The sequence below is a fragment of the Equus caballus genome, chromosome 2, assembly GCF_041296265.1.
Source record: "Equus caballus isolate H_3958 breed thoroughbred chromosome 2, TB-T2T, whole genome shotgun sequence".
Lineage (NCBI taxonomy): Eukaryota > Metazoa > Chordata > Mammalia > Perissodactyla > Equidae > Equus > Equus caballus.
Window position 1 is genome coordinate 13,596,409 of NC_091685.1, and position 15,828 is coordinate 13,612,236.

The 15,828-nt window shown below is 46.9% G+C and overlaps 1 protein-coding gene and 4 non-coding genes across 5 annotated transcripts; all 5 read right to left on the reverse strand.

The window, feature by feature from the left end:
- Positions 1 to 3,304: 3,304 nt before the first annotated feature.
- Positions 3,305 to 7,925, reverse strand: RPS8 (ribosomal protein S8). Its single transcript, XM_001496761.7, has 7 exons — positions 7,841 to 7,925; positions 5,928 to 6,250; positions 5,423 to 5,529; positions 4,874 to 4,973; positions 4,302 to 4,477; positions 3,932 to 4,061; positions 3,305 to 3,461 (listed from the first exon to the last, which is right to left on the reverse strand). Exons 2-7 carry the CDS (start codon positions 5,929 to 5,931, stop codon positions 3,352 to 3,354), a joined length of 627 nt encoding a protein of 208 aa, XP_001496811.2. The 5' UTR covers positions 5,932 to 6,250; positions 7,841 to 7,925; the 3' UTR covers positions 3,305 to 3,351.
- LOC111772656 (small nucleolar RNA SNORD38) lies at positions 3,565 to 3,633 on the reverse strand. Its single transcript, XR_002806659.1, has one exon. It is a non-coding gene; the product is annotated as a small nucleolar RNA SNORD38 (small nucleolar RNA).
- On the reverse strand, positions 4,169 to 4,237 carry LOC111772657 (small nucleolar RNA SNORD38). The gene has a single exon (XR_002806660.1). It is a non-coding gene; the product is annotated as a small nucleolar RNA SNORD38 (small nucleolar RNA).
- On the reverse strand, positions 5,053 to 5,156 carry LOC111772659 (small nucleolar RNA SNORD46). Its single transcript, XR_002806661.1, has one exon. It is a non-coding gene; the product is annotated as a small nucleolar RNA SNORD46 (small nucleolar RNA).
- On the reverse strand, positions 5,617 to 5,696 carry LOC111772651 (small nucleolar RNA SNORD55/SNORD39). Its single transcript, XR_002806654.1, has one exon. It is a non-coding gene; the product is annotated as a small nucleolar RNA SNORD55/SNORD39 (small nucleolar RNA).
- Positions 7,926 to 15,828: the final 7,903 nt, after the last annotated feature.

Below are 15,828 nucleotides of genomic sequence, written 5' to 3' on the forward strand. Positions count from 1 at the left end.
AGCTGCGGTCCATCTCCATGGTGGGCCTGCGGTGCTGGGAGCATGCAATAGATGGTAAGAGGGCGTGTGAACAGCCCTCCTGGGGAGCACTGGATTGGAGTTGTTGCTAAATTTACCTCCTCGAAGATTCCTGCCCTCTAAGCTCAGCCTCCACTAAAGAAATTGGTAAATGCCAAAACTGAATGTTACGGCCAAAGGATGACCAATGCCAGCATTCAGAGAGGAGGCAGGAGAGTGTAGCCTCTGCCATTGTCGACTGACTGGATTGTAACACTGGCTTTGCTACTTTCCTGCTGTGTGACCAAGGGATACTGAACATTTCTAAGCCTCAGTCGCCAAATCTATAATGTGGAGACAATAGCACCCAATGATCGCCATTCCCTCAGAAGGTATTTGAGGGGTTTCACTGGGTTTACAGGGTTAGGTAGCCTTGCTTCAGGGCAAGAATGGTCATCCGTGAAGGCAGTGGAGAGGGACAGTGAATGGATTCAAGACTTTAGAGAAGGAACTCACTGGTCCTATTGATAGAGGTAGAAGTGAAGGAGGGGGAGGAAAGATCAATGTCTTGTAAAGCTCAAATTAGAAAATAAGGGCAGGGGGCCAGCCCGGTGGTGCAGCAGTTAAGTGCGCACATTCCACATTGGTGGTCCAGGGTCCACTGGTTTGGATCCTGGGTGTGGACATGACACCCTTCATCAAGCCATGCTGTGGCAGGCATCCCACATATAAAGTAGAGGAAGATGGGCACCGATAAACTAACTCAGGGCCAGTCTTCCTCAGCAAAAGAGGATTGGTGGCAGAAGTTACCTCTGGGCTACTCTTCCTCAAAAAAAAGAAAATAAGGGCAAAGTGCTGTGTGTTGCTTTGCTATGCCTGACACTACAGCTCTCAGTAAACAGTAGCTAATATGAAGGCAGTGCATGTAGATCACCACTGGGTGGGAAGGCGTGGCCATCTCCCCAGAGCCAATGGTTAAGGCTAAAGCCTCTAAACAGGGTTGGGGTTGATGGATTTTTGTCCTTAAGGAGTTTTCCTGTGAGGAAGATTGTCCCCCAACTAACATCTGTGCCAATCTTCCTCTATTTTCTATGTGGGACACAGCCTCAGCATTGCTTGGTAAGTGGCGTGTAGGTCTGCACCCAGGATCTGAACCTGGAAACCCCAGGCCACAGAAGCAGCGGGCACAAACTTAACCACTACGCCATCAGGCTGGCCTCCTCAAGTTTGTGTACTCAACAAGCACACACACAAAAAGTGGGGTTCATTTGTATTCACAAAAGTCTGCAGTTTAGTCAAGTTGATGAATCAGTTGTATTTCACACTTATTTGGCTCTTAAGATATGTCCTTGTACTTCCCATCAACTTTAAATTGGATTAAAATCTTAAGACTTTTTTTTGGTGAGGAAGATTGGCCCTAACATCCATGCCAATCTTCCAATTTGTATGTGGGGCACTGCCACAGCATGGGTTAATAAGCCATGTGTGGGTCTGCACCTGAGATCCAAATCTGTGAACCCTGGGCCGCCAAAGTGGGCTGCACAAATTTAACGACTACACCACCAGGCCAGCCCAAGACTTTCTCTTTTGAACCCATTTAGCACATATTTGAGCGTCTGGTATATTGCCATGCATTCTTCCAGGTACTAGAGACACAGCAGGAAACAAATATCGCCGTTCTCCTGGAGTAATGTTCTCATTGAGGACAAGACAGACAACAATCAAATAAAATGAGCTACATTTATAGGGCGGGGGGAAGTGGTTAAATTCATGTGCTCTGCTTCAGTGGCCCAGGGTTCATGGGTATGGACCACACACTGCTCAGCAAGCCAAGCTGTGGCAGCATCCCACATAACAAAACAGAGAAAGATTACTACAGGTGTCAGCTCAGGGATAATCTTCCCCACCAAAAAGAAAAAAGGTTTATGTCAGATTGAGGGATAAAGAGAAAAAAAAAACATGGGTAAAGGATAGAGCCTGGAGGGAACTGCAATTTAAAATTCTGTGATCAGGAAAGAACTCACTAGGGTGACACAGCAACAAAAACTTGGAGGGAGTAAGCCATGTGGATATTTGAAGGAAAGTGTTCCCAAAGAAGAGAACAGCAGCAGAGTGATTAAGTTCGCACGCTCCGCTGCGGTGGCCCAGGGTTTGGATCCTGGGTGCGGACATGGCACTGCTCGTCAGGCGAGGTTGAGGTGGCGTCCCACATCCCACAACTAGAAGGACCTGCAACTAAGATATACAACTGTGTACTGGGGGGTTGGGAAATAAAGCAGGGGGGAAAAAAAGGAAGAGAACAGCAAGTGAGCATGTGTTCATTAAGGCCAAGGTGATCACTATGGAAAAAGTTTGCTAAGGATTTTGGGGTGGGAAGCTCTCATGTCAAAAATCTGATCTTTTAAAATGACCACTAATTGCTGGGATTGCATTGGGGGCAACAGAAGCAGCCTTGAGAGCAACTAGGATGCAAAAAAGTGACCAGAATGGGAGAGGTGGTGTTAAAGGTTGGGGGAAAAAAAAAAGGGGTTGAATCAACAAGATCTTGGTGCCATTAGATATGGGAGTAGAAGAATAAAGCTGAGAAAGACCCAAGAGTTTGATTTCAGCACAGTTGCAAGAAGACTATTGGCTGTCATCGAATTGGTGAGAAAGTGTTTGAAAAGGGAAAGAAGAATGTGATCAGTTTTGAACATGCTGAGCTTTCAGATATCCAAGTGCAGGTGTCAAGGAGGTCTAGGCTAACGTTAGAAAGACGGAGCATAAACCACATTCACATGCCGAAAGACAACAATGTAGCTTAGTTGAAGATACCTGACCCTTGGAGATGTAGCAATATCACTGGTAATCTTAATTGTTTATGAGTGATTAGGGGGGAAAGGAGTAGGGTTCAAGAAAAAACCAAAAGCTGACACGACATGGCTATGTAAACATGTATTTAACTTGCTCTCAACAATGCAGGAACCCAATTCCAACGTTTCCAGACCATCCACGAACCCAGGCTGAAAACTGAACCAAACCCTTAGAACCAAGGTCCGCATAAGGGTACAGGATCTCTAAAAGAGCCACCTTCACAGAGGCAGTGTGGCTTCAGGTTCCAATCATGGTCCAGCCAACAGCCCAATGTTGCTGGGGGCCCCACTTCTGGGATACCTCCTTCATACAGTCTCTGCTCGGCCTGAAAACGAGCTCTTAGGGTGAGAAATGTTCCCCCTGCTACAGAAACACACAACAGGCCTGGCCTTCAGGGAGAGGGAGTTGGGGACTCCAGTGTGCCGAGCGAACGTTCAGACGACATAACACAGGACAGAGAACAACAAACCCCTTTATTATGTGAGCTAGGACCAGAGGGACTTATTTGCCTTTCCGGGCCTTGATTTTCCTCAGATAGAACTCCAGCTCCTTGCCCTCGAGCACATAGCCGTCTGCTCGGCCACACTGGCCTGGTCTGGAAGCGATACATGCTGCAAGAGAGTAAAATGACAATGCGGCCCTCCCCAGACCTATGGATCCCCTTAGAAGTCCACATTGCTTCAGGTATCCTGGGGACAGGCATGAAGCCCACTGTCTTCTCAGATAGACTTTATCATCACTTCAAGTCAGCAGCAGAACTGGACAAAGTTTTCATCACTGAGACAGCCCCCTCAGCCCGGGCACAGGCTTCTCAAAATACTCTTGAAACTCAGAGGCACAGGCCAAGCTCAGGCCTATGGACTCCTGCCCACCATTTCCCATTTCAGTTTAACACTGACGGGGTGACCGAACGTTCTGATTTGTGCTGGTATGCTATTATCATTAAACCCTCCTGGTAGAACCCTCTAGACCACATGGCTGGCAGTCAAAAGAACTGAGGCAAAGGTGAAAAAAAAAAAAAAGGCAGAGGGCACAGCTCGTCTCGGGACCCCCTCTCCCCGCAATGCAGCAGCCACCTCACCGAGAAGCTTGCCCTGCTGGAACTGCTCCTCCAGGAGACTGCTGATTTTAGCATTCTTTTTCCTTTCATCGTATTTCTTCTGAATTTTCTTTGAGCGTTTTTTATTTAAAATTTCTTCCTCCTCAGGAGTCTGAACAAAGCAGATACAAGTGGGTTAGCTAGGGCTCCCCAAGCCCCAGGTCAGGGACGGGAACGTCATCGCAGCCTGGAACCCCACGCACCCCAACCCCTGGCCGCCTTCGTCAGCACTAAAGGCTTTCATCTCTCCCCCTTCAGCAGCAGAACTGGACAGTTTTCATCACAAGGCAGCTGGGATCAGGCTGGCACCCACACCCACACCCCTGCAGGAAGCTGGCCCCCAAGCACGCACCAGCTTGGCCCCCTTCTTGCGGCCCAGGGGCAGTGCGTAGTGGGACTCGTACCACTGTCGGTACGGTGTGCTGTCAACCAGCACGATGCAGTTCTTCACCAGGGTCTTGGTGCGGACCAATTCGTTGTTGGATGCATTGTAGACAACATCAATAATCCTTGTTTTGCGCGTACAGCCTGTTCACAGGAGAAATTCAGAAGTCAAGTCAGATAAGCCCGAGGCCAGCTGGCCTTGCTCCCCCTCCCCCGTCCTGGTAGGGCCTAAGGGACGGAGAACTCTTAAGCCTTTACCCAGCCAAGGGGCATCAGCTCATCTCCCACAAACCCATCTTTCCAGAGGTGGCTGGCGACCACACAAACATAGTCTCTAGATTCAACCCCAATCCCTGTAGGAGTTCAGAGACAGGACAGGATGGAGAGAACTCTCCAGCGACCACAACCTCAAGGTCTTTCAACAAGGAGACACTTCAATATCTTGCTGGAGGACCATGGACTTCCTGCTAAAAGCGCTCACTGAAGCTTAGAAAGGTTTAGGCGCTGAATTCCCACCCACTCCCGCAGAGCCTCACTCACACTCGGAGCCCCAGGAGAAGTTCCCCACGTCCAACCTCAAGGCCCGGTACTTCTTGTTGCCTCCCCGCACGCGGACTGTGTGTATGCGGCGGGGGCCAATCTGGAAAACACAAGGAGACAGGAGCTCGGTGACCCAGGAGAGCAGGACGAGAGGGAAAGGAACCTGGGCCGGCGGGAGGCGACAGTCAGTGTAACTATGACAAGTCCTAGCATTGGCAAGTGGCACAGAGGTGACCAAGACGGCCACAACCACACCTAAGGATACTTTTTCATCACTCTAGTCACCTCCGACAGAGAAAAACCCGATTCCAGACACTGCGAATTAAGTCTCCATGCAAGAGGCTTCTGACTCTCACGTGAGCAGCCGCGTCCTGCAGGCGCCCTTCGGGTCCTCGGACACAGCACGTCTCCGTGCAGTCTCTTTAGGAGAACCCCAAAAAGTCCAAGTGAGGAGGCCACCCAGTCCCCATAACAAGTCACAGAGCCGACAAAGACGCAGAGACCACACGCAGAGCAGGGGTCGCCCCCGGGCAGAGGCCCTGCACGCACCTTCGTGTTGGCCGCGGGCCGGCCCAGCTCATACTTCCGCTTCTTGTGGTAGGGCTTTCTCTTGCCCCCGGTCTTGCGGCGCTTGTGCCAGTTGTCCCGAGAGATGCCTGTATGTGGGAGCGGGGGCGGACGTTTGAGCCACCAGGACCCGGGGCGGTCGCCTAGCCAGCCCCCGACCCCCGCGCCGGGCAGGCCGCACGCTCAGCTCTCCAAGGTTGGCGTCCCCACTGCGCACTCGGCAGTCCACAGCATCACTAAGGTGTCATCATCCACGTGCGGCCCGGCCCGGACCCTTTCCCGCGGCAGCCATGTTGGGGCCGCGGGCCGCCGCAGCCCCGGCACCCTCCGGAGCGGGCCTCGGCGGCCAAAACCCGAGCCCCGCCCGCCTCGGGGCTGCAGGCAGCCGGGGCTCGGGGCGCCCGCACTCCTAGCTTGGCCGCGAGGCCGGATGGCCGCGGATGGAGCTCGCCTCGCTCCCCCGCGCCCCGCGCAGAGCGCCACTCACCCATCGCTCGGCGCCGGCTGGAAAGAGAAAACGCAGCGCGTCACGGCCCGGTTTGTAAACGGCCGTCCCGCCCCCTTGACGTATTTCCGGGCGCCTCACTTAAGTTTCTGCGGTGGCGTTCGGGGCCCGCGGGGCCGGGGCGTCCTCTGAGCGCCGGAGCCCTGGGGAGGCGCTGGGAGGGCGAGTCCCGCGGGGTCGGCGGCTGTCGGCTGAGCTGCACAGCCGTGGGATGCAGCCGAGGGGGCAGCCTGGCCTTCTTTACGCTTTGAAAAGCCTTGTTTTAGAAGCTCTTGCTGTCGTCCAGGATGAGAGCTGCGGGCGCGCTGGAAAGGGTGGAAGGCAGCGGGGACGTAAACCAGTGCGGGACTTGGGTTTTGGTTTAAGGGTTCGGTGATAGTGTGGACGTGGGGGTTTAGGGAGAGGCAGGTGTGTCAAAGATTCCTAATTCCTCTCTTGATCAGTTGGATGAATATTGATGCCATTTACTGAGATGGGGTAGGCTAAGGTAGGAGCTGTTCTGAACATGTTCTTTTTGAGATTTGGTGACTCATGTAAGTGGGAATGGCCAGCAGCTGGACGTTCATGTCTGGTTATCCTTCTAGAAGAGATCTGGACAGAGAAGACGTTACTTTGGGAACCGTTGGTATACAAATGGTAATTAAAGTTACCAGAATGAAGGAACCTAGGGAGAGGGTATAAAGCAAACTTTTCTTGTAAAGGGTTAAGTAAATACTTTAGGCTTTGTGGGCTGTAGAGCCTGTGTCACAACTACTCCGCTTTGCTGTTGTGTGAAAGCAGCCATAGACAATAGTGAACGAATGGGTGTGGCTGTGTTCCAATAAAACTTTATGGATACTGGGATTCGCCTGTCGTGAAACATGCTTTTGTTTTTTTTCCGAACATTTGAAAACGTAAACTTTCTTAGCTCATGGGCCGGTCAGCGTACAGTAGTGTGCCAACCCCTGGCATAAAGAAATACAAGGAGATGCTCAATGTCCAAGAGTTGACGAATGTCAACATTTAAGGCCAGGTAAAAAAAAGCTGGCAAAGTTCACAGAAGGAGCAATTGGAGTGACACGAGAGCCAGCACAGGGTGGTATTATGGTCTAATGCTACTATGAAGGCTGGTTAAAATGAGGGCTAAAAAGTGATTACTGAATTTAGTAACCCGAAAATCCTTGGTGACATTCGCAAGAGCAGTTTCTGTGCAGGGGAGTGGGTTAAAACTTGATTGGTTTTTTCAAAATCTTGAAACAGAAGGGGAAGTTAAAAAAAAACAAACAGTATATGCAGACAATTCCTTCCAGAAGTATGACTTTAAAAGGGAGGAGAGAATTAGGCTGGAGGCAAAGCGGAGCAGAAGGGCAGTTTTTAAAGGAGTAAACTGCCTAATGGACGAGCCCTTTTACACTGGGCTCCAGATTCTATCCTATCTCTCGGAGGGGATTCTTTCAACATTATCCCTTCTTTCTCCTGTATCTTCAACCTTCTACTGGCTTCCTAGCACATTCAGAATAAAACCTAAATTCCTTACCATGGCCTGGAAGACCCAGGAGTATCTGGCTTCTGCTTATCTCTTTGACAGCAATTTGACTGCTTCCCCCTCACTCAACCCCAGGCACTCTGACTTTGCTGTTCCTGCTCAGGCCTTCATGCCCTGACAGAAAATGCTCTTCTAGGTTTTAGCCTGCTTTCTAAAGTAGCAATGCTCTTACCTTTGTCTACCCACTTAATACTAATGTTTTTTACATGCTTATTATGTTTTCCCCACTAAAATATAAGCATGAAAGTAGAAACTTTGTGTTGTTCACTTCTATATTTCCAACACCTAGAATAATGCCTGGCATTTGGTAAGCACTCAGTAAATATTTGAATGACACTTAAATATTTCAGCAAATTATTGTTCTGCTTACCGCATTGTATTCAGTGGGTTTTCCTGGTAGACTGTGAGGTCTTAGAGCACAGTGCAGGCTTCTCATTCATCTCTCCATCCCCAGTCTTTTGGCACAAGGAAAGGAAAAGGCAATTGGGCATAAAAAAGAGAAGATGGATTCAAGGGGCACTCATTAGGTCATAGAATATTGTAATAGACTGGATTATGGGGATGAGAGGAGAGTGACATGAGATTTCTTTCCTGGGAAATCACATGAATGGTGGGGTGACACCAATAAATAGAGAACACAGGAGAGGCAGGTTTCTAGAAAGTTCAATCTTAGGATGAGCTTGAATTGCCTGTGGGACATATAGGTGGCTATTGTTTGTATTGCAAGTAGTTGGGAAGATGAGTCTGAAGCTTGGAAGAGAATGAGACTGCTATCTCCTTCCCCCACCCACCGTGGTCTCACTCCTTTATCCACCTAACCCAGTGGTCCACCTCGTCAGCCAGTCTGTATCACGTGAGCATCCTTTTTTTTTTTTTTTTTTTAACGTGCTAGAGTGGTAGACGAATTATAAATGCATCTGAATCTCTTGGGGCACTATTCAGAAGGGACCCCTGGAACTGTTGAAAGCAGAGTAAGATAGTTCATGTCCCACACCATGCCCTCCAAGTCTCTACTCTTGCTTTAGCAGAAGCCAAATAGGGGCTCATAATTCCACATCATCCTGGAGAGATCTCTCTCCTGCTCCCCCCCAGTGCCCTAGTCTGGCCACCACTCCGTTTGCTTTGAGGCTGTTAACATTAAGTGGATTATGCGTTTGTCCCTATTTTCATTAGTCACCTTAAAAAGTCATCTAAATTGTATCTATCACCCACATTCTAATCCTGACATACGTTATTAGCTTTTTTTTAAACCAATCTACCACTATTCTCCATTTCCTAAACTCTTCTATGTCCTGTGTCATGCATCAGAAAAATGCTCTGTGTCTTCAACCTCTTCTCTCTGCCTTCTGAATGCTTCCTTTTCCTTTGCCTTCTGACAGAAATCTGGTTCTCTTAGAGGACTTTTCCTTGTCAACTCCTCAAGTGGAGGATGACTACACTCTTGCTGTGTTGATGGGAGACAGGTGTGCCCCATGGTATTCATTGCCCATTTTGGACCATTCTTATTCTATCATCCCTAAAAACCGCAAACTTTGAATCTTGTGCGATAAGACGGTAACACTCACTACTCCTCTTTACTGCAGTTATCTATAAATTCTGAGTCTCACCAACTTGTGCCTAGGAGATTTTATATCCTGACTTACTATCCCTTTCTCTAATACTGCTCCTGTCCTGTTTGGGGTGCCTACCTATGAGAATCTTTACTTCCCTCAACCTTAACCTTTCACCACCTCCTCACCCTGTCAGTCCTTAAACCTGGGGTTAATCCAACCTCTTGTGCCTGACACCTGGGTTACAAAATGCTGCTGGATAAAGGCATGTCGTTCTGCAGGCTAGAGCCGCTAGAAATCAAGGACAACAATTGGTATTTATTAGACCCTGGAGAATCTTTACAATGAAAGACTTACTTGAAGCATAAGCTCTACTGGACAAGACAATTAGGTTGTAATAAATGCTGTGAAGGAAATAGTGTGCTGTCATAGGGCAGAGGGGCAAACTTGAGATGGGATGCTCTGAGATGGCTTCTCTGGGGTGACAGAGACCTGGGGTAAACTGAGACCTCAAAGGAAAAAAAAGAGCCTTTTGAAGAGTGGATGGTTCCAGGCAGAAGGAACAGCAAGAGTAAGCAGTTCTGGAATGGTGGAGTAAGGACTTTCGAAAAACCACTCCTCCATAAAAGCAACGAGAACACTGTCTAAAATTGTCGAAATCAACTTTTCCAGAACTCTGAAATTAACTGAAGTCTTGCAACAATTCAAGGAGCATTTGTTCACGAAAAACAGCTGGGAACAGTGATCTTCGTTGCTTTTTGATTTGCTCTAATTCCATCCCCTTCTCCCAGCTCCACAGTAGCTTTGAAAACCAATAGCCTTCCAACTATGGTAGCTGTGGAAAAGGACAGCCTCATAGCAGTTGGAGGCGGCAGAACGGCCTTGAGCTCCTCAAAAGCTCCATCTCCAAAGAGCTTTCACCATTGGACCTGTCTGGCAGCTCACTGAAGAGCTCCATTCTCAGGGCTTGCCTTTATTTGACCTTGCTCAGAGCTCACCCTGTGAACAATCCTATTCCTATGGTGTTTTAAAAAAGTCAGGAGTGGGGCTGGCCTGGTTGCATAGTGGTTAAGTTTGAGCACTTGCTTTCGGGCCAGGGTTCGCGGCCTGGATCCCAGGGTGCAGACCTACACACCACTCATCAGGCATTGCTGTGGTGGGGTCCTACATACAAAATAGAGGAAGGTTGGCACAATTGTTGATACCGACCCTGATAGCAGTTTCCCTACATTAAACCCAGCATATATGGGGTTAAAACCAAAACACTCATTGTCTGCTTACTCTCTGTCTTCTTGGCTCCAGAATCCACTATCCTCCATGGAGACAGACACTGCCAAGGACAAGCACCTGGATTCACTATCTCCTCCCCGCAAAGAGATACAGGCTGATGAGAAAGCTGCTGACCACCAAGGTCACAGGCTTTCTCCTCTCTGCAAGTAGTCTCAAGGCCAAAGACAGGCTGGTGGGAAAGCTCCAACCAGCAAGCCATATGCTCCCCTTCCCCTATCTAAAACCCCAAATAAAAACCCCTCCTTTTAGCTTTTCAGGGAATTTGGGATTTCATTTTTAGCTGCCCTCTCTTTTTGCTCAGCGCTGTGCAATAATAAAATTCCTACTTTCTTCTACTACCCTAGGTGTCAGAGATTGGCTTGCTGTGCAACAGGTGAGCGAACTCATTTCAGGTTCAGTATCAGTGTTAGCTTGGGGCTAATCTTCCTCACCACACACACACACACACAAAAAGAAAGGTCATCCTGATTGGAAAGGAAGAAGTCAAACTATCTCTATTCACAAATGATATGATCCTCTATATAGAAAATCTCAAAGAGACTAGGAAAAAAAAACTATTGGAGGGCCAGCCCCAGTGGCCTAGTGTTTAAGTCTGGCACACTCTGCTTCTGTGGCATGGGTTCAGTTTCCAGGTGCAGACCTACACCACTCGTCTTGTCTGTCGGCGGCCATGCTGTGATGGCAGTTCACATACAAAATAGAGGAAGATTGGCAAAAGATGTTAGCTCAGGGCAAATCTGCCTCAACAAACCCCCCCCCCCCAAAACCAAAAAAAAAGCCCCACACAGAGTTAATAAACAAATTCAGCAAAGTTGCAAGGTACAAGATCAACACACAAAAATCAGTTGTGTTTCAGGGCCGGCCCAGTGGTGCAGCAGTTAAGTGCGCACGTTCTGCTTTGGTGGCCCCGGGGTTTGCCACTTCGGATCCCAGGTGCACACATGGCGCTGCTTGGCACGCCATGCTGTGGCAGGCGTCCCACGTATAAAGTAGAGGAAGATGGGCACAGATGTTGGCTCAGGGCCAGTCTTCCTCAGCAAAAAGAGGAGGATTGGCAGTAGTTAGCTCAGCGCTAATCTTCCTCAAAAAAAAAAAAAATCAATTGTGTTTCTAAGCACCAGCAATAAACAATCTGAAAAGGAAGGTAAGAAAAGTAATTCCTGGGGCTGGCTCCATGGCCCAGTGGTTAAGTTTCTGCCCTCCACTTTGGTGGCCCAGGGTTTTGCCGGTTCGAATCCTGGGTGTGGATATGGCACTGCTCATCAGGCCATGCTGAGGTAGTGTTCCACACGTCACAGCTAGAAGGACCCACAACTAAAACAAAAATACACAACTATGTACCGGGGGGCTTTGGGGAGAAAAAGGAAAAGTAAAATCTTAAAAAAGAAAAGAAAAGTAATTCCTTTTGCAGTAGCATCCAAAAGAATAAAATACCAAGGAAATAAATTTAACCAAGACGGGGAAAGGTTTGTACACTGAAAACTATAAAACATTGTTCAAAGAAATTAAAAGAAAAAAATTGAAAAAAAAGAAAAGCTATTAAAGACCTAAATAAATGGAAGGACATCTTGTGTTCATAGTTGGAAGACTTTATGTTGATGGCAGCACTGCCCAAAGCAATCTACAGATTCAGTGCAGTCCCAAGCAAAAGCCCGTCAGCCTGTTTGCAGACATGGAAAGCTGATCCTCAAATTCATGTGGAACTGCAAGCGGCCCCGAATAGCCAAAACAATATTGAAAAAGAACAAAGTTGGAGGAGTCACATTTCCTCATTTCAAAACTTATTACAAACTACAGTAACCAAACAGTGCAGTATTGCCGTAAGGATAGACACGTAGACCAGTGGAATAGCATTTTTTAAAAAAATTTTTTTGAGGAAGATCAGCCCTGATCCAACATCTGCTGCCAATCCTCCTGTTTTTGCTGAGGAAGACTGGCCCTCAGCTAACATCCAAGCCCATCTTCCTCCACTTTATATGTGGGACTTATATGTGGCACACTTAACCACTGTGCCACAGGGCCGGCCCCTGGAATAGCATTTAAAGTCCAGAAATTAGCCCATATATCTGTAGGCAACTGAGTTCAACAGGGTTGCCAATACAATTCAATGGGGAAAGAATAGTCTTTTCAATAAATGCTGCTGGAAAAACTGGATACTCACATGCAAAAGAATAAATTCTGCCTCACATCATCTACAAAAATTAAAATGGATCAATGACCTAAATATACAACCATAAAACTCTTAGAAGAAAACATAAATATTCACGGCCTTGGATTTGGCAATGGATTCTTAGATGACACCAAAAGCACAAGCAATGAAAGAAAAGAGATAAGTTGGACTTCATCAAAATTAAAAACTTTTGGAGCTGGCCAGGTGGCACAGTAGTTAAGTTTGCATGTTCTTCTTCGGCGGCCCAGGGTTCGCCAGTTCGGATCCCAGGTGCAGGCATGGCACCCCTTGGCAAGCCATGATGTGGCAGGCGTCCCACATATAAAGTAGAGGAAGATGGGCACGGATGTTAGCTCAGGGCCAATCTTCCTCAGCAAAGAGGAGGATTGGCAGTAGATGTTAACTCAGGGCTAATCTTCCTCAAAAAAAAAATAAAGAAAAGAAAAAAGGAAGATGGGCACAGATATTAGCTCAGGGCCAGTCTTCCTCAGCAAAGAGGAGGATTGGCAGTAGATGTTAGCTCAGAGCTAATCTTCCTCAAAAAAAATTTTTTTAATTAAAAACTTTTGTATTTCAAAGGACACCATCAAAAAAGTGAAAAGACAACCCACAGAATGAGGGAAAATATTTGCACAACCTATATTTGATAATCCAGTATCCAAAATATATAAAGAGCTCTTACAAGTCAACAATAAAGACAATCCAAATTAAAAATGGGCAAAGAACTTGCATATACCCAAGAGAATTGAAAACCTATGCTCAGACAAAAACTTGTACACGAATGTTCATAGCACGAATAGTTTATTCATAGTGCCAAAAAGTGGAAACAACTCAAATGTTCATCAACTGATGGATAAACAAAAGGTGGTATAGCAGTCCCTCCTTCCTTATCCATGGTTCCACTTTCTGTGGTTTCAGTTACTCACGGTCAACCACAGTCCAAAAATATTCAATGGAAAATTCCAGAAATAAACAATTCATGTTTTAAATTGTATGCCATTCTGAGTAGCATAATGAAATCTCACACCATCCCGCTCGGGGTTGTGAATCATCCCTTTGTCCAGTGCATCCACGCTGTATACGCTATCCGCACGGTAGTCAGTAGCCGGCTAGGTTATCAGACCAACTGTCATGGTATCACAGTGGTTGTCTTCAAGTCACCCTCACTTTACTTAATAATGGCCCCAAAGTGCAAGAGCAGTGATGCTGGCAATTTGGATATGCCAGAGAAATTGTGCTTCTTCTTTTAAGTGAAAAGGTAAAAGTTCTTGACTTAGTAAGAAAAAAAATGTATGCTGAGGTTGCTAAGATCTACGCTTTTATTAGAGTATATTGTTATAATTATTCTATTTTATTATTAGTTGTTAATCTCTTATGGTGTCTAATTTATAAATGAAACTTTATCATAGGTATGTATGTATAGGAAAAAACGTAGTATATATGGGGTTCAGTACTGTCCGTGGTTTCAGGCATCCATTGGGGTCTTGGGACATAATCCCCGTGGATGGGGGACTACTGTATAGCCCTACAAGGGGATGTTATTTGGCCATAAAAAGGAGTGAAATACTGATACAGGCTATAACATGATCCTTTAAAACATGCTAAGTGAAAGAAGCCAGACACGGAAGACCACATATTGTATGATTCCATTTATACTAAATAGACAGAATAGGCCAATCCATAAAGAAAAGTAGATTAGTGGCTGCCTACGGCTGGGGGAGAGAGGACTTGGCGAGGGTGGGGGGGTGACTGCTAACGGGTATGGGGTTTCTTTTTGGGTAATGAAAATGTTCGGAGAGTAGTAATGATGATTGCCCAATTCAATGAGTATACTAAGTCACTGAGTTGTACGCTTTAAAAGGGTGAATTTTGTAGTATGTGAATTATATCTCAATAAAGCTGTTATTTTAAAAAAAGCCCTGGCATATAAACCAGTGCAGTTGGAGAACAGTGAGTGGTAGAATGCATTTATTCATTCATTCAAAAATAGACATTGTGTGCTTACCATATGTTCTAGACATTGTGGATATGTGGCTACAGTATTAAATAAAACAAAAATATTTGTTCTTATGTGCTTAAATAGCTAGCACTTATATAGCACTTATTAAGTGTGAGACATTTTACTTACTGCTGTGTGTATAGTAACAATTTCCATAACAACTCTCTACCAGTATTATCCCCATTTCACAGATAGCACAAAGAGCTTAAACAACCCACTTGATGTTCTGCAGTCACAGAGCTAGGATCCCACTCTTCAGTGTGGCTTCAGAAGCTGGGCTGTTAGCCTCCAAACTGTTCTGCCCAAATTACATTCCAACTGAACCAAAAGCTGAGGAGCTGACTAGGCAGGGCCATAGGCCACAATAGGACATTCAGAATTTATCCCTGGGACCAGCCTGGTGGCATAGTGCTTAAGTTCAGCGCAGTCCGCTTTGTCAGCCCGGGGTTTAGGTTCAGATCCTGGGCACGGACCTACACCACTCATCAAACCATGGTGTGGCAGGTATCCCACAAACAAAGTAGAAGATGGGCACAAATGTTAGCTCAGGGCCAATCCTCCTCAAGCAAAAAAAAAACCAGGATTGGCAACAGATGTTAGCTCAGGGCCAATCTTCCACACGGGGGGTCACGGTGGGGTGGGAAGAAAAAGAATTTATCCCTTGTGCAAAAGGACATTATTAAAGGGTTCCAAGCTGGGGATAATTTATGAGGATTCCTCTGGCTGCTTGGGGAGAATGGATCACTGGCATCAAGGATTCAAGCAGGGGACCAGTTAGGGACTCATATGATATTCCAGGTGAGAAGGTAGTCTGGTCTAGTGGCATTCTTTCATTTAATCTTTCCAATTCTGTGAGGTGAGTATCGGTGGCCTCATTTTACAGATGAGGGGAAAAGTTAGGTGTCTGGAAACTTTTAAGGCCTCAGAGCTAGTGCCATTTCTGTCGAACTTCTGACTTAGCCAAATTTCTGAATCCAAGTCCTGTATTTGGTTATTTAATGATGCCTCAAACACATAATTGTCTCACCCTGAGGTAGAGAATGCCCCCATTTTACCAATGAAGTAACCGAGGCTGAGGGGCCAGAACCTGGTCTGGAATCTGATCTGCCCGACCCCAAGCTTCTCTGGAGTTTCTGCAGTTGCCCACATGCCCCATGCTGCCCACTCGCCTCCCTAACTGCGGCCTTTCTATCACACACACTTGACTGTGTGCCTCCTAGGCTAAAATCCTCTTAGTGGCACATTACCCTTCAGATAATTCATGCTCCACGACAAGGAATCTGGAATCCTCCAGTTCCCAAAGTGCCCAGGCTCTGTGCTTGGGTCCTCAGTCCACCTGGCAAACTGCT